Below are 18,227 nucleotides of genomic sequence, written 5' to 3'. Positions count from 1 at the left end.
GAGTGTGTGTGTTGCAGACCTGTCTGGAAAGCTTAGAAAATGGTGGTTAGAGCTGGTAAACACAGAGTTTGAACTTTCTTCCTAGCATGACAAGAGCTGGAAGATTGCTGCACTATGGTAAGGGCAGCAGGATGGAGGACCAAACTCACATGCGCATAACTCACCTTTTAGAGTACAAAAGGTTATAAGCTATACAGCTGAAGTCCAAAGCCCACTGCAGACTAACAACAAGCAGGAAACCCAGGATGCTTTGAGCCCCTGGAAGCTCTAGGTCCCTTTTCTCTTCAGTCCCCATTGTGCATCATGAAGGACTGAGTCCATCTGCTTGTTTTCACTCACTCCTTGACCTGCACAAGTTATTTGGAAAAAGACAATATGGGTGGTAACTGTGGCAAAGAAAATATGTGTGTGTTTTGTCAAAACTCTGGATATAGTCCAATGTATTTATTTTTTCATGATTGTGTCCTGTAAACTAAAACTTGACTGAAGAGCTGTATGTGGCATGTTGGTACACTGCAATCTCTCTGCTTGGGCGCTGGCTGCTGTGAGTCTGGATATTGTGGAAAGAAAGAAATGATTAAGACATGCAGTCTTTGTATTCCTGATGCCTGAGAAGCAAAATTCCCTGAAGCTGGGAAGCAGCTGAGCCATCTTGTTTGGCTGTAGATGTTACTTTCTATTGGGCATGGTTTGTATTAGAGATGTGTGTCCTGGTAGAGGGGAGCAGTTCTGTTTATTGAAAGAATGGATCATTCCAAGGCTGTCCTGGCATGTTCCACACTTGCTGCCATACTGAATGGCTGGCCAGCCCCTGGCTGCTTCAAGGTGCTGTCATTCCAAGGTGTATTACCCTGCCATTACATTCTTCAGATGAGTTGCTTGGCATTCTTTCCCATGCAAAGCCATTTCCTTCCTCTCTTGGAGACCACTTTGCAACTCAGCTTTGTCACAGTGCCTCCAGAAAGCCTGTCCCTAGGAAAGCAGCTGCCTTGCAGAGGTGAGGCCTTGCAGAGCAGTGGTGCTTCCTGATAGGACCTTCCCTGCTGTCTGGATCCAGCTGCTATGCCTTGGATTACAGACTGCTTTGTCTGCATTCATGTTTCAGCTGGTGCTAGGTAACATAGGCCTGGAATACTTGGATTGATGGAGAAATGAGCCTTATTTTTCCAGAGTCTTTCAGGTAAAGGTGAAGCTACCAGCTAGGGGGAACAGAGCATAGGTCATTGTCCTGAAAAGGAAGTCCCCTGCATGGCCTTTCTGCCACTTCTGCTGCTACAGGTGCAGATCTGGGTACTCAGGTTGGTATTCTCAGAACTAATCTTGGCTTAGTCAGGAGTAGCTACTGAAAAAGGTGTGACAAGCCCATGGGGATGTAACCTAGGAAGAAGTATAAGGGGTGGGTGAAGAGCAAGGCTTATAGAAGGGGGAATACTTCCTGCAAAATGAATGGAAGGATAATTATATCCCTAGCAATTGTTTGAAGGAGGAAGGAAAAGACTCTGTGAATTAGTGCAGGGGATTGTGAAGCTTGGGAAAGGAAACAGAGGAGGAAGGGCAGGATGATCTTTGTGTTTTTCATTAAGAATAGAGCAGCTGCTGTGCTGTCAATTGTCAAATTAATGTTTATAAGAGGTATTAATGTATGCAATACAGGTTTTATATGGTGGTATGGCAGAGTTGAGGGCTTGGATGCAAACAAGCAGTGTGATCATGAAAGAGATTGTGCTAAGGTGCCTTTGCCTTCACTGGGAATGTGCAGGGATGGGGCAGCAGCTTCCATATGACCCTTTCTTCAGTGCACCTGGGCCTTCTGCCATACTTGCCATACCCACAACACAGATTTCCTACAGTGGTTTAATACAGTAACCTTTGCTGTTTGAAGGCATTAATTTCCACATTTCAACCTGCTGGTTTGCAGAGCCTGTTTGGAGGAGGTTGCTGTACACTGTTTGGCATCCAGGTCACAGTGACCCACTTCCTGCTTTCCCAGTGTTGTCCCCAAGAATCATATGATCCCACTTATGTACACATGGGTACCCAAAGAGTTACATTTGTGTCTGCTGATCTCTGTGACACCTTAGCATGTTCACTGTCCCACTGATGGTGCATGCAGGCTTTGAGGTTATGTGAGGAACAGCGTGGTGATGCACTGTGGTTTAAAACCTGGCCAGTGTCTAGTACCAGCAGAATATGATAGATGTAACCTTGTAAAAATCCGTGTAATACAACATAGCCTTGTATGTTTTGTTCAATCATTTTTTTCTCAAATGAAAACAATCCTATGTTTTCAGAAAATGACTTTGAATAATGACAAAGAAACAGCCACTTTCTAGTTTATTTCTGCAAGGTATCAAAAAAACTTCTGGACTTGAAATGCATGTTATTCTTCCTTGTCATCTCATGGAGTCTAAACAACCTCCAAACCTTCAAAATGCCAAAAGTTTATAACTAGACATTGCTGGTTTTTTGAGATTAACCTCTCACTCCAGCATATATAGATCCTGTAATCCTATAGGATTAGGGTTGAGTCTCATGGATCTCTGCATGCCCTGAAGTTCCTCCCCCACCCCAAACTGGTCTGGCTCAGCAAAGACTGTGCTTGCTAGGGAAATACTGATGGTCTGAGTATTTTTACAATTTGATGAAGATAATGGACCGAGACAGTGTTTTGCTGGTTGCATTCTTGAAATGGGTGACTGCTGCTTGGGTCTGGAATGTAATGGAAAGAGCAATCCCTGCCTCAAAGAAATCTTTAAAAGATTGTTGAGTTGACAGAGGGAGTGGATGTACAACTTGCAGGGAAGGATGCCAGCTTCATGGTTGGCAGTACCTTGATAATGAAGCTTCTTTTCAGGCTACCCATGGTTATTTAGTCATTGCAAAACAGCTCATTTCTTAATGGAAGCTGCTCCCCAGGAGAAATTTAAGTGCAGGAAAGCCACTGGCTATGGGTACTAACTCAGGGAGAGGTGTCAGTACACAATGGTAATTGCAGGGGGAAGGAAGAGCCTTAAGGGATGAGGCCAAAAGCAGTGATGGAGGAGAAGGTATAGAGGGACATAAGAGGGGAGATAAGTGAGAAAGAGGGCAATTGGTGCAGGGCACTGGACTAAATGACTGTTCAAATCTTTGGCCTCTCAGCACAACCACATGAATCCAGTACATTTGTAAGGAGTTTCTACTGATTAATGTGGTTCTGAGTTCTGCAGACTGATGAATATCAGCTCACATTCTGTGTATATGAGAGTGCTTTAACAAGTGGGGCTGCACTTCCCTAGTGTAGCCTGTTCTGCTGCTGGCCCTGGCAGGGATTTATTCAATGCCAGGCAGCAGGTCACACGAGCATGGCCATATGGCACTTGCTGCTGTGACTGCAGCTTGTATGGACATGTCTCACCAGCTTATTCTAGTCTGGGTACTGCTAGCAGTGTACCCACAGCACCGTGGAGCTCCCTGCAGGCTGCAGTCCGTCTCAAAAAGCAGCACATTTATTTCAGGAATTTCTGCTGAATCCTGTGCTAACCTAATGCAAGCCAGCTGATTTAACATTGCTTAGACGTGTCAGCACAATTCCTATAAACATGGCCTTATCTTGCTCGTATCTCAGTTCTTTTGTCTTTAACGTAGCACCTGCATTTTTCACAAGCATTTAGCACCGAGCAGAAGTTGTAAATACAGGCGGTGAAAGATGCTTGAGAATTAAAATACTGGACACTGGGGTGCAACCAGTAATACTTGGAGAGTTCTGTGGTCAGAGCTCAGTTGCCCCTAGTCATGCTCCACTGTGGAACCTCTTCAGCACGGAAGCATCTCACCCCAGAGTGTCTGGAGGTCGGTGGAGGGCTTCAGCACCGGTGGGCGTGAGAGTAAGCTTTCTGTCTCGACTGGGCTTTTGGCTTTTCGCCTGCCTTCCATTAAGATTCCTGTAAAAGTTACTTCCTGGAGTCTAGAAATCGAGAAGTTCCTCCCTTTCCTTGAAACGCGGAGGAGTTTCTTCGCAAAATATTTAATCACCCAAGCAGGTCCCAGTGCCTGCTGCAGGGAGGTACCGGATTGCGCCGGGAAAGCTGTCAGCTGGGAAAGAGTTAAGCACAGGCGCAAACTTGGGCTCTCCTCCTCCCTCCTCTTTCCCTCCTTCCTCTGCTCCCTCCCTCTCTCTCTTTTAAGTCTTGACCACCGAGTGAGGGCGGCGGGGGTTGGGCTCGGAGTTTGGCTCCCGCCGCTGCAGAACTTTTCCCGGCGCTCGCAGTGCGGGCGCCCGGGGCAGCGCGGGGGCGGCGGCAGCGGCAGCGCAGCCGCCCGGGCACGGAGCGCTCTCCGCGCCGCTCACCCGGGGATGAAACCGCCCGGCTCTCCCGGGGACTGACTTCTTTCCTCTCTTTGTGTTTACTGAAACTCCTCCCCGTGGCGTCAGGTTTTCCTGAAGGAAGCTCTTGAGCAGAAGCTGGAGAAGGATCGGGAAGAGGAGTTGAGGAAAGCAGCTATAGTCATCCGGGCCCACGTCTTGGGCTACATGGCAAGGTCAGTGCTGGGGGCTGCCCCACCATCCCTGTGCTTGCGTGCCTGGGTTGCCCCGACACCCTGCTTTGCTCTCTAGTCCCTAGCATCCGTCCCGTCTTCCCCTCCTGTGTTCTAAGGGAGAGTTGCAGAATCTGCCCTCCCTGCCAGCATCAGCTCTGCTGAAACCTTCCTGCACCCTTTGGCACCTCTTTTTCAGTTATGTGCACGTTTGCACCTTCCCTCGACGCTACTCAGCAAGGCTTCCCGTGGACTTTTGTACCCATTGCTTGCCTGTGATGACACCTTTTCCTTGCCTTCAGGGCTCTCCTAGCTGGGCCCCACCTACGCTTTGGGTCCCCTCCTTTCCCTTGTGCCTGTCAACTCTGTTTTCTGCTCCCCCTGCCAATTGCTCCTTCCTCACTTGCAGTTCTGCCTTTGCTCACCCTCTTTCCTCGCCCTGCCTGTTTGCCTTGTGATCTCCCCCTCCTTTTAATTAACTGTTCAGAATTGGTTTTTGGCCAGCTCTGCAACAGTAATCTCCTCTTGCCTCTCCCTTTTGCACCTGACCAGTGAAGGTTTGGGAGAACCAACTGCAGACAAACGGCCCCTCCTCTGCCCTCGAAGTCAGTGCAACAGCTGACTCCTTAATGGCTGTGGTATGCACACTTAATCCCAGTAAGATGCTCTTTCCTGGCTGGTCTTTGCTCCAGACACCTGTCAGTCAGGGTTGTGAGGAGGTGAAATCCCTGGCTAGCAGAACTGTTTCAGCAGGCACTCTTCTTAGAGCTCCAGTTACACCAGGTAGCTCATTTTTCATTGGGAAATGTGTGCAAGGGTTGTACCCTGCCTTGCCAGTGTGGAATATCAGCAAAATACACATTTGGTCTCTGGGGCTTTTTATTCGTTTATTTATTTCCCTCTAGGAAGACAAATGAGCTCGCTCTATTGTTGGTGCATGAGATTGCAAGTTCTTCATGTCAGGGCCTCTTCTCTCTTTTACTTTTTGTCTAGCGTTTGGAGAGAGGGGTAGGGATTAGCACAGGAAAATTGATTTGCTGGAAACACCACTGCAGGCATACTGGATTACTGCTTTTCTGAAATCCTGGTGAGGAAGCTGCTGTCCTGCAGGGCTGTGATGGAGACTGTGTGGCAGCAGTGTTCCTCTTGGTTAGAAATCTTGTGGTCCTTCAGCCTCCACACTTCTGAATTCCTCATCCCACATGTTGCTGTTATGAGTCTCATCCTTAAGGACAAGCTGTGCTTCTGCAGCCAGACTGTAAATCTTCACAAGCAGCTGGAGGTAACTGGACTTCACAGGGGAGGAGAGTAAAGAAGAGCTGGAAAGGGGGTCTGTAAAACTTTCTGTGAAGAGAGTTCCAGTTGCACTGCACCTGGATTGAAAAAAGTCCCGCAGGCAGGAGTTCATCTGGGCAAGTGCTGAATGGTCTGTGCAGAGTTGGGCAGGAATACCAGTATGTGTTGCCTTAAGCTTGTACCATTTCTGTTAGTTTTGCAAGTATAAGTGTATTTAAATTCATTTGGTCTCATGCAAAGTAGACTGGCAAACGAGGGATTTTACTGGTTTCTCCCCCTTTGTGAACTTGTTCTGAGCCTGGAGAACCAGATTTTCTTTGCTCTCATTCCCTGCAGCCTATGCAGCTTAGTGTCTCTGATCACTAAAATGTGAGACAAGAAAATCAAGCCCACTGAAAGGACCCCATTCTTACGTAGCTAATCTGGAAACTCTGAGATGCAGGTGATAGCTTCACCAGCTAAAAACCACATAGTACAGGATCCATGTGTGAACTTGGCTGTGCCCCTGGTTTCTTCAGGACTGCTCTTCATGGGAAGAAGACAGTAGCAAATTGCTCTGTAACCCTGTGATCTCTAGTCCTTGGAGGCATAACTGCTAACTACAGCTCATTGACAGAATAATTAAGTAAATTTCAAATACAGCATCGGAGTCTTGCAGCCAGCCTGCCCTCTCTGGTGTGCTGCATGGTCAGGAGATCTCCCAGCCCGTTTGCTTGGTCTGCAGGTTGAACTTCTTTGGCCAATGCAGAAGGGTGAGTGGAAGCTTGAACAAGGGGAATGAGATTTGCAGCCTGTGAGCAGCAATTCCAGCTGAAGGGCATCTGCAAGCTTGGCTGTGGTCATGAGGAATGAGGGGGCACTTCAGCTTGGCAGATTAGCAGGCAGTGCTGGCCTGGAGCTGGGCAGGGCTTGGCACATGTTGCACTTGAGAGAGTTTCTGGCAGATGCATTTTGTAAAAGTCAGAGCACCCTTTTTGATGCACTTAGTCTGCCTTGGCAGAGAGTGCATGTGCAGCTGTTCACACCCCATGTGCAGGGCACAGGGTGGACAGGAGTGGGGATGAGGGGACTGCAGCCCAGTAGTAATTAACCTAAAACCTCCTACTGCTTACCACCTCTTGCTTTTCCTTTTCTTTTCTCTGTGCTTCCTCCTTTTGACTTAATACTTATGGAAAAGAGCATGACCTCGGCACACTACATCTATTAGCATCCCTCTCCTGATTTTCTTGACTGGGCTGATGGATCTGATGTACAGGGAGGTGGCAAGCTGTCAGCATAGGTCCCTGTTGCCATTTGAAGGGAATTTCCTTGCCAGGAGAGGGATTTTAAGGTGTGTCTTTTCCTCAGGGTGTTGCAGAAGATCTGTGGGAAGTTTGTGTGAGAATACCATGCTTTTTCCACTGTGCTTTCTAGGACTGCAAGACCTCAAGGATTACTGTAGCCTTCTGGCCCAAGATCCTGTGCAACAGCCCCAGAGAATTTCTCTCTACACATTTTGTTTGGATTAGAAAAGTTTTTCATTTGACTAGTACCAATGGTTGTTTCCCCAGTGCAAGATACTAAGGCATCCAAATATATTACATTACTTTAAAAAATGTCTGCTTATTTTCAGCCTTAATAGATGTCAGCTTCAGGTTGGTTAAATCTTATGGCCCCTGTTGGAAAAATAGAAATGTGGATACTTTAACTGGGGTAAAGCCTTTCCTTAGGCTTTTCTGTTTCTTAAGGTCCTGCATGGAGCAATTGCTCTCATTCTGTAAGCCTGAATTTCTGGTTCCAGTCCTGCTTCCTCAAAAATCACTTGAGGGTCTGACATTGTTCTTGAAATGGGGGTGCTAGCACAGAGCACAGAATAAAAGCAGTATTCTATACAACAGTATTTCTGCTTACAAGAATAAGAATCTGAGTAGTATTTTTTTCTATAGCATTGTGGTGGGAGTTTGCCTTTGTGTGATGACCCAGGGCCCAAAAATCCAGTTTTGACTTGCTGCGTCCCAACATAGTCCCACATCAGTTGTGTTTGGCCTTTGATTCTTCAATACAAAACCTTATGATTGGCTCTTTTGGATTGTTTAATGTTTGCTTGAATCTAGTTTACAAATTGATCCAGATTACTGTGTAATGCTAACTCCTGTTATTTGCCCAGTTTATGTATCATGTACAAACTTCTACCAGGAACTTTTTTCATGTCCTTGATAAAGGTAGTCTTTAATGCAGAGGCAAAACCTGGCTTTTCTACAACATTACTAGACTACAGAAATACTAAATGATGATTGTTGTGTTTTGGGGCCCTATCATGTTCTTAAAAGTGCTGTAGAGTTGATTTTGATGTCATTGATGATCCTTGTGGGTCTCTTGCAACTCAAGATATTCTGTGATTCTTGTTTAGGCAAAATGTTGTGCAATACATTTGTTTATGTGAACTTGTTATGATGTTTGATTCAGCCATCAGTATTGTAGTATCAGTGTGTTTTCTCCCAGACAATGTGAAAGTAATGTCACCAAATCTATTTTTGCACTGTTTTTGCCTTTCCTGGAGTAATTTGCTTTTGGCCACTTAAGAGATGGACCAATATTTGTTCTCATATAGTAAGGGCATTTGCATGTTTCTATTATAATAAATCCATACTTAGTGATTATGCCCACTGCACAGTGAATGTGTTTATGTGCAATGCAAGGAGACTTTGGGCCAGAGGACTTTCCCTTTCCATGGCCAAATACCTCTCCCTCATTGTCTGAGAGTCTTCACAAAAGTAGGTGCCCATTGAAACAAACTATTGGTAGATTAGGAGGGAGAACAGTGAGGTGAATATGATTTACAGGTAGTGAGTGGCAGGAGAGGAACAGAAATCATGTCACTTCTGACCTGTGTTTTTCGAAAAGGACTTTCCTGTGGATGTGGTCAGTGTGCAAGGGCATGAGGAATGCAGAGCACGTATGACTTAGCGATGCATTAAGTATGTGGTTCTGTTTTCAGGAAGAAGTATCAGAAGGTGCTATCCAGTGTTGTAATAATCCAAAAGAACTACCGAGCATACTTCTGGAAGAAGAGCCTGCAGCGCCTGAAGGCCTCTGCAGTGACCCTGCAGAAGCACTGGCGTGGCCGCCTGGCTCGCAGCCTCTACCAGCACCTGCTGCAGCAGGAGCTGCGGCGCCGGCAGGAAGCCGAGGAGAGAAGGAGGCAGGAGGAGGAAGAGCAGATCAGAAGAGAGGAAGAGGAAAGACAATGGCAAGAAGAGGAGGAGCGTAGGAGGAAACAGGAAGAGGAAGAGGTGAAGGAAAGGTACAGGATGGTATCTTGCATTCTGTCTTGGGTTTAGGCAGTTTAAAGGGGAACATTCTAGAATGGGTTCTCCCCCTTTGTTTTAACCAGTCCCAATACCACCAATAAAGAATGAATACAAGTAGCTATAAGCAAAAAAATAAGTTTACTAACAAGTGAAGCTGCAACAGGCAAAAACCAACAGTAAATAATCACTATATACAAAATTGCTAAATCTCACAAACTCCCTGAGAACAATCTGAAACCCAAAATGGTGGAAATCCCTCTTTCCAAGATGGCACCCACCACATGCCATGGTGCACAGGGAGTCAAAGGGAAAATGGCATCAGAGCCTCCCACTCAAGATGACAGCCTTTGCAGGTGACCACGCTGTTGGGAGACAAAGGGGAAGAATGGCAGGAATCCCTTATGGGAATGAAGGAACTTACCTGGCAGTTCTTGCAGCAAATGGGAAGTGCTGCAGTCTGTAGGGTCAGCACTGCTGCTTGCTGCACTTGCTGGACTCTGCTGGGTTTATTATATATAAATTTCAACATATAATGGTGTGGTAGTTTGCTTTTCAGGAGTAGTTCTCCTAGGCTTTTGTTATGTACTTTCCCAAAGGGGGATCTCATCAGACTGTGTGGCAAGCATCAGAAAATTCTAAGGTTAGAAGCACTCACCTTGAATCCAGTGTGCAGTTTTGGGCACCAGAATATAAAAAGCATTAAACTAGAGAGTGTCCAAAGCAGGACAGTGACGATGGTGAATGTCTGGAGAGGAAGCTGTATGAGGACTGACTGAGGTCACTTGAGGAGACTGAGGGAAGACCTCATTGTGGTCTTCAACATCCTCATGAGGGGAAGAGCAGGAGTAGGCTCTGATCTCTTGACTCTCATGCCCAGTGACAGGACTCAGGAAATGTCAGGAAGCTGAGTTAGGGAAGATTCAGGTTCAATACCAGGAAAAGGTTTCTCACCCAGAGGGTTGTCAGTATTGGAACAGATTCCCCAAAGAAGTGCCCACAGCACCAAGCCCAACAGAGTTCAGGAAGCATTTGGACAATGCTCTCAGGCCCATGGTGTGACTCTTGGGGTGTCCTGCACAGGACCAGGAGTTGGACTCATTGATCCTGATGGGTCCCTTCCAACTCAGCATTTGTTTCTCTAATAGAAGGAAGGACCTATCTAGTTTATTGGCTATGGAGTGTTTTTGCCCTTCAGTTCCCAGAGCATGAGAAATGTGTTCAACCCAGCATCATGGCAGAGAAGTGTCAATGTTTCTAGGAGTCAGGCAAACTCATTTTATTTTCATTTTCTAATTAATGTTAAATGGCACCTGAGTGAGTAGCCAGGACGGTACTAGCAGACCAATGTGTCTAACTTCTGAACATCCATTTGACCTAAAAAATGAGGTGGAAGTCCACTGAGAACAAGCAAAAAGCAACACAAATGTAGAGACAAAGTCAGAAGGACCTAGGCATGATTTGAGCTGTAGTGAACCAGAAGTTGGCATGCAGTTATTGTACATACAGTTTTAGCAGAGGGGAGACACGGAACAATTTGGTCTAACATTCAACAGGAAGAAAAATAATAATGTTGAGAGAAATGAGGTATTTGATGCTATTTTCATCTTCCCCAAAAGTTTAACTGTTGGATATTAAATACGATTAGGAAGAATGTGCAAGAATTCAGAACATGTCATGGAAATAAAAGTTAGAAAATGCTCAGATAAATCAAATTACAAATTATAAAGAAGGTATGGGGATTTGGTGAAAGTAATGTTTGGATACTTCAAGAACTAGGTAAAGCAGTTTAAAACAATAGCTATTCTCTTTCTTCTTCTTTGTGGATAGTAATGTGGATAGTAATTTTTCCATAAAAATGGAAAATACCAAACAATTATGACCCCCTTTTAAAATGGGAAAAGGAAGATATATAAATAAGGGAAATGTGGACCAGTCAGCCTGACCTCAGTTTCAGGAAAATACTGAAACAAACAATCAAACAGTTGTAAATGCTTGATAAAGGAATTAAGCCAATGTGGATTTCTGAGAACAGTGTTAGAGTTACCTGTTTCCTTCTGTGGTGTCTTATGGCATGTCTTGTGGACAGGGAAAAGCCATGGAGGATAGGTAACTTGACTTTGGGTAGATAAAAGCTTGGTAAGGGCTTTGAAATGTTATGCCAATACTCTAAGATGCTTGAAGAAATTTGCTTTGGGAAAAAGTATGTGAAGCAAGATTAGGATTTGTATTTTTTCTGCATTTAATTAATAAACAATAGTAGCTTTTTGTTAAATAAAAGAGAACTCTTGAATGGGATTTTTCCATGATCTCTGCTGGATATGGTCCTTGTGCAATGTTTTCATAAGAACTTGGATAAGGAAATATGAATATCCTTATTAAATTTGCAGATAAAACCATCTGCTGAGGGGCTGTAGGCTTATAGCCTAGGATTACAGTTCAGATAATTTTGGCAAGTTAAAGGATCTGAAAAACAGGATAACTTGGGTACAGACATATGCAGATTTACAGTCAGGAATAATCAAATGCACAGGGAGCGGAGGAGGAATGCTTACTTCAACAGCAGGAGGAAGGTCTGGAGGCTAAGTTGAGTGTATCACCAGTGTCATGCTGTGTGAGAGGGGAAAGCAAATGATCTCTATAAACAGAATTGTTTCTGTAGGATGGGGTGATGCTTCAATACCCTTCAGTTGGAGTACTGTCCCTAGTTTTGGGTATCACATTTCAGGAAGAGTGTAGATCAGTTGATGATGACTAGAAAGCAGGAAGAAACACCAAAGGTTTAAAAACTGTGAGCAACAGTTGCAGGAATTTTTATGTAGATCATAGGTGGCACTCCTAATGTGTTTTAAAATGATTGTGATGGTGTTGCTTTTGAGCTGTCTTGTAATTTAAGGCAGTTGTTTTACTCATGATGACTGCTAGGAATCTTTCAGTGAGTAGAGTTGGAACCATCTGGATCTCACTTATGTCAGCTTTCATTTACAAATATTTCCTGGATTTTTTTTTTTTTTGAGAGTGTGAGCACAAGAGTGAGAGCTTTAAGGACTTTGTGACTTACAGCTGCAGTTTAGAATTTGTCTGGGAAAATCTGCAGGGCCTGGGAAAAAAATACCATTGCCCTTCTGTTCTCCCTGGGATTGAATTATAGGTTTGAAAGTCACCACTGGCAGTGGTCACTTTCTTCCATCCAGCAGCATCCTATTCCTGCTCCCTAAGCATGACCCTGGCATTTGTCTGTCTGCTGGTTCAGTTGTTTGTAGCATTCTTGCTCTGGAGAAACTGGCCATAGTGATAGCTTTGCTATGGAGTGTAATCTTTTTGAACTGGGTAGACCTGCAACACTGTGGGATAGTTTTTTTCCTCTGCTCACGTTTACTAACAAACTCTGACTCTTACAGTCTTCACTAACTGGATTTTGCATGCCACTGAGAAGTTATGTGAGTTGGGGCTTTAATACAGTAAAAGCAAAACAAAACACAGATTCAGTGCTGGTATTGCAATAATTCTATTTTTAAAAAATGAACAGTTTCCTGATATCTGTCAATTACACAGCCTCAATATGCACAGATTTATTGTACTTCAGAAGATTCTGTTTACATTTATCATGAGTCTGATTTGTCTTTCTGTCACTGTTTACAATGTCCTTCCTGGTGTGTTCCAACTAATCTAATTTCCTAATTGATCTGAAAGTTAAGTGCATGGGGAAAATCTGTTACATCCACAAAGGTCATGCCAACCACAGAGAACTGGATTTTTACTAAATTGCAAAAGCTTTTAAATCAGTCTTACAGCAAGTACCTCATTTTAACCTTATCCATGGAGGGATGATGTGTCCATGTAATTCTGAAAACCTCATGTAGGAGAACTAGGTCTGTCTCTGACTGTTATGTTTTGTTTTTGACAGAGAAAAGGAGCAACTGAATGCGCTATTGCAGGTGGCCCAGGTAAGTTTAAAAGTTGTTCTTTTCACGTGGTTTCTTGTGAATATCTGTGAAATGCCCTTCATTGCCTCTGCTTTGCCTGGATACTGATACTGTTGTGGCAGCATCAGTATTATGACAACACTATTTAAAAAATGGGCTTTGTTCACGCAAAATCTGCAGGCAAAGGTGCACAGAGTTAACAAGGTAGGGCTTTTTTCAAGGCTCTTGTATGAGCCTGCACTGGTTCTATTTGAAAATTTCCATATTGAACATGCAGCATCCTATTTTTATCTCTACTGCTTGAGCTTGTTAGATAACCTTGTGATGTGCTACACTGTGACACAGTCTGTTTCGCTGGATTGTTGCCTGTAACAGCCGAAATAAGAGTGCAGCCAACTGCTGCCATGGCTAAAATAAACCCCTTGTAACTGATCTAATTGTTGGTACTTGACATACCAAAGAGCAGACCACCTACCCTGAGGTGTGTGAAAATGGCTGTGTATTTCATTGGTTTTTTCCCATACCACTTGTTCCCCAGTTTCAGGCCATCTTTGTTCAGGAGAGGTTGGAAGCATAGAAATGCATTCATCCACAAGTAAGAGTCAAGTAGAGAACCAGCAACTAGGTAAATAAAGAAAACAAGGATTAAGGCTTAAATAAGTGAATATATTGACTGCATTGTCATAAGTCCTATCAGGAAGTACAAGAAATCCTATTGGAATTTATTTTTACTTTTTCTCATGTGTGTATCTGTTCTCTGATGTGTATGTTTTCAACATCCTCTGTGGAGGGGAGGATGGCTTTATCCAAAACATCAGTGAAAGTTACCAGAATCTTCCATCTTCCAATTATCATGTATCTGATAGAAATTTCCTGTTACTTCAGTGTGGAAAAGATAGAGTAAGACAGAGTCTTCAGCAGTCAGCCATCAGCCATCTAGTGATGGTAAAGAATGCAGAGAAATTCTGGGTGGAGTTTTGTTGGGCTGTGGTTGGAGTGGATACAGTCCTGCTTCATGCAAATAGCCCTTCCAGCCCCAGATTCTGATGGTCAGATCCTCATTTCAGGAAACAATGAAATTTCCAGACCTCTTAATGAATTTCTGGGAGATCTTCAGCTCTTAAGTAGTCTATACATGTATTCATATATAGTTGCTTTCTCCTATATGTGTGTGAGTTGAAAAAGAGAGAACAGACTTTGAGGCTGCTTTTATTCGAATTGAAGTGTACAGTGACCAACAGATAGAGAGGCTTTTCTAAAAATTCACTGAACCCAGTGAGCTTCTTTGTATGATTCATAATGGAGGTAGATTGCTGGGAAAAATGAGGTACCTATGTGCAGTTTTGGGCACCAGAATATAAAAAACATTAAACTAGAGAGTGTCCAAACTAGAGAGTGTTCTACCTTTAGCTTTTATACCATGAATGATTGCAGGATGCTTGGAGTCATCTTTCTGCAGATGGTAAGTATAAGGCAAGCACAGGAGACAGAAAGAATGAAGGGTCCAGGCAAGGAACACAGACAGGTTGAAGAAAGTGCTTTAACACTGTTCTAAATTCTTTTAAGGTGGAAACAGTAAACACTGAGGAGGTGGATATTCCCCTGCAAGAAGAAGAGAGACGTCAGATGGAGGAGATCTTAAGACTGGAGAAGGAGATTGAAAAGTTGCAGCAACAGAAAGAGGATCACATGTCTGTCATCTCTGAAGACACCAGGAATGAAATCTGTCGGCAGCGAGAAGAAGAGATACAGAGGTTGGAAAAAGAGGCATCAAGGGTTGCCCAGGAATTCTTGGAGCTGCTGGATTTTGGCAATCTGGATGAAAGTGTGCAGAACTTAGAGCGCTCACTTTCTAGTGAGGGGACACTCAACATTGACTGCAGCCTGGTGGCACCTCTGGCTGAAGAAGAGGTGGATGAGGGTTTTCATGCCGATGATGAAGGACGCCCAACTTCCAGTTTGGTGGTCTCAAATCAGCATGGCACGAGAAATAGTGGTAACTACTCAAAGGAAGTTGCAAACACAAGCCTTTTGCTTCTCCAGAGGGAAGTGGGAGAGGTTGCCCCTACTCCAGGGCTGCCTGTGGAAAGAACCACTAGTCCCAAGGAGCAGAGAGCCCTGTCTGACCCAGCAGAAAGCGTTTACAGCAGTGTCTCTGATACACAGAGGAGTAACAGTGGAGAGGCAGGAGAGCCCATTTACACCTCCCCCCCTGATGTGGAGTCTGACTATGACCATGAGGAGTTTGATGGCTATGGAGATGCAGGTAACGCCTCAGCTGAGCCTCTGAATGATGAGGAGGGTCTGAGACACTCCCATGGTACCAGCCTGGACTCCAACCGTGGCAGCCTGGACTCGGTGAGAATCTCTCCCTTCACCCTTCTGGACATTAGTGTGACTTTGTTGATGTTTATAATATCTTTGTCTTCTTACTGTATGCTTGCTCACTCTGGGTGTAGTTACTGATATGTAACTCTCTCTTATATCAATAATCAGCTTGAAAAAAAGGGAAGAGTCATAGATAGGCTGAAGGCCAGAGGGCTTGTGATTGTCTGGTGTCTGCTGGCACACAAGCTAGTACATGTGTACCTATTTTAGATTGTTTCCATTGCCATATATTATTGTAACACCCTTTAGGAGAAAGGAAAGCAAACAACTGGTATTTTGTAGGTGTATATTCTACCTTAGAGAGATTTCACAGAAAGGACATTGCACATTCCAGTGTGCAATGACAAGAGGAGATGGGAAAGGCTGGGAAAGGCTGATATGTCTCCATCACTAAAACTTCTCTTGTTCTAAGTCTGTTCAGAGTCAAGGGTTTATTTTCAGCTGCTGTGTACAAGTTAAGCTATTCTAAAGCTGGAAGAAATTACTGTGCTGATTGGGCTGGGTCCCAATGCACACAGCCAGGATCACTGAACCTTTTCATTTCTGCTGCAGGGACAATGACAGGGTGGTGAAGCTGGGCTATTGGCCTCGCACTTCAGCACCTCAGCTGAGATCCCGCACTGGGTCTGGACCTCCTGAGTGCTCTCAGGCCAGCAGCTTAATAATGCAGTGATAAATCCCCTTACAGGACCAGGATGTCAAGGCCCACAGAAGATAGTGAGGAGTTCAGGTGTGAAGCCAATGACAGCCACAAAAATATTTCTAATAAATGATATCCCTGAGAAGAGACACTTGAACTACAAAATATCTTTTTTTTTAGGAACTCAAATTTACTTCCTTCAGTGTGTTTTCTCAATGACAGATTGTGACCTTTCTTTAAAAAGTTGCATGGTTGTCTTGTTTGCATTTCCCTAATGTCAGCTGCCAGCCATCCGAATTTTTTATGTGATCTGCTTGAGTAAAGGTACCTTCTCTGTGGGCAGGTACTCACAGATCACTGTCAGGTAATCTTCAAATCATGAATCATTCTGTCACAGTTTAGGCTGGTTCCTACCATTAAAATGCAAATAGAAGTGAGGGTGGGCTCATTGGTGAGTAAGACTAATGAAAAAAACAGTTGATATTTTGTCATAGTGTGAGCCACAGGAAGTGATAACCTGCAGCTGAGTCAAGATCCCATCAGTAGCTGCTGTTTGAATTCTACCTGGTTTTTGAAACTTAATGCCAAGGGAGGGAATGAATGAGTGGACCAGGGATGAGACAAAAGGGTCACAGAGAGAAGACAGAAGGGAACTCAAAAGAAGCAACATGCATTTGAGGAAGGAAAAGGTCTAAGGAACTGCCTTCGTTAGTATTAAATTAATAAAGCAAATCAAAGGAAATTGTATTTTAGGTAAAGGAAATTATTTTGTGCGTGAAATACTTTCTTATGGCTGAGGGCCTTTATCTAGTTGGAGAACAGAGATGAGTAAATTCAGTACTATTATGTCAGTAATTCAGATTGATGTTTTTAGGGCTCAGTTATCCTGGACTGTGCTTTTTTTGTTAACCCAAAACAAGTAATTTCCTTGCTGGGGTTAAATCACTGTTCCATCTTGTCTGGCATTGTGGCCAGAAAAATCAGAAAACTTCTCCAAAATGAAAAATTCTCTCTTAATCCCATCAAATTAGATTATGCAAGGTGGGTAGTGCCTTGAAACAGGGAGTTTTGTTACTGCAGGGAACTGGAGCTTTCTAGGCATGTCCACTTCTCTCCTTTCAGGTATGAAAATTCCATGCTCTTGCTTTAGGCATTAATGGATAAGCTGTCAAGCCTCTGCTTTTACCGTAGTGCTTTTTTTGCAAAGGGACTGTGTGTAGTTTTGCACCTTTCGATCATGTGACTTCTCTAACCCTGTTAACTGCTCCAGTCCTCCTGCGACCAGGAGAACCCAAGTAGCCTATAGCTCTTCTTCTTTCTTTAGTTTCTGGAGAGTGAGGAGGAAGTGGATGTTTACATTGATACAGATGAAGAGTTTTGTAATGGACGAATCACTATCTTCAATGGTTCAGGTCCGCCCTATTTTCACAGTTACCTCTACATGAAAGGTAAGTGGATTTTGCCAGAACCATGGATAGATGGGATCCAGGAAACCTGCTTTCCTCTTCTGTTTGTCCAGAATAATCATTTTTATTTGCTCTTAGTTCTCAGTTTATTCTTCTTTTTTTATTCTTCTTATTTAAAAAAGCAAATAAAGAGAGAGCTGGATGTCAGAGATATCTTTGCCACTGAGACTTCATTGTGCCTACTTGGTATGGGCTTAAATGATTCATTCTCAGCTATGAAACTGAACTCAGAACAAAAATACTTGAGTAGTGCATGTATTTCTGTATTTTGCTTTTGTTTCACTAGTTTTGTTCTGTTTTTTCTGTGTTTGAAATTAGGCACAACTTTGTTTCTCTCCTTCAGTTCCTTTTTTTGATGTAGGAACTGAAGTGGCAACTGTTCCTGCCCGGGGGCAGGCTCAAGTGGAAGCATGGCCCCTGTTGTGTGTGCTGAAGTTTTGCTGCCTCTCTTTTGCAGGAGGTCTCATGAACCCATGGCGGCGGCGCTGGTGTGTCCTGAAGAACGAGGCCTTCATGTGGTTCCGCACCAAGCAGGAGGCCCTCAAGTCAGGCTGGCTCTACAAAAAAGGCGGAGGAATGTCAACCCTGTCACGCCGCAACTGGAAACGCCGCTGGTTTGTGCTTCGGGAGTCCAAGCTGATGTACTTCGAGAATGATAGTGAGGAGAAGCTGAAGGGGACTATTGATATCAGAAAGGCAAAGTGAG

At 44.1% G+C, this 18,227-nt stretch overlaps 1 protein-coding gene across 2 annotated transcripts in view; it reads left to right on the top strand.

The window, feature by feature from the left end:
* The window catches only part of LOC118688879 (unconventional myosin-X-like), an 88,171-nt gene that overhangs the window by 51,580 nt on the left and 18,364 nt on the right, over nucleotides 1-18,227 (top strand). For both annotated transcript variants that reach the window (XM_036386810.2, XM_036386811.2), the window contains 6 exons: nucleotides 4,415-4,521; nucleotides 8,792-9,097; nucleotides 13,009-13,048; nucleotides 14,594-15,385; nucleotides 17,380-17,503; nucleotides 17,979-18,222. In XM_036386810.2, coding sequence (XP_036242703.1) covers nucleotides 4,415-4,521; nucleotides 8,792-9,097; nucleotides 13,009-13,048; nucleotides 14,594-15,385; nucleotides 17,380-17,503; nucleotides 17,979-18,222 — 1,613 coding nt within the window. The remainder of the gene's footprint in view (nucleotides 1-4,414; nucleotides 4,522-8,791; nucleotides 9,098-13,008; nucleotides 13,049-14,593; nucleotides 15,386-17,379; nucleotides 17,504-17,978; nucleotides 18,223-18,227) is intronic.

This window comes from Molothrus ater, chromosome 7 (genome assembly GCF_012460135.2).
Source record: "Molothrus ater isolate BHLD 08-10-18 breed brown headed cowbird chromosome 7, BPBGC_Mater_1.1, whole genome shotgun sequence".
NCBI lineage: Eukaryota > Metazoa > Chordata > Aves > Passeriformes > Icteridae > Molothrus > Molothrus ater.
This window is presented reverse-complemented; position numbering and strand designations above follow the sequence as displayed.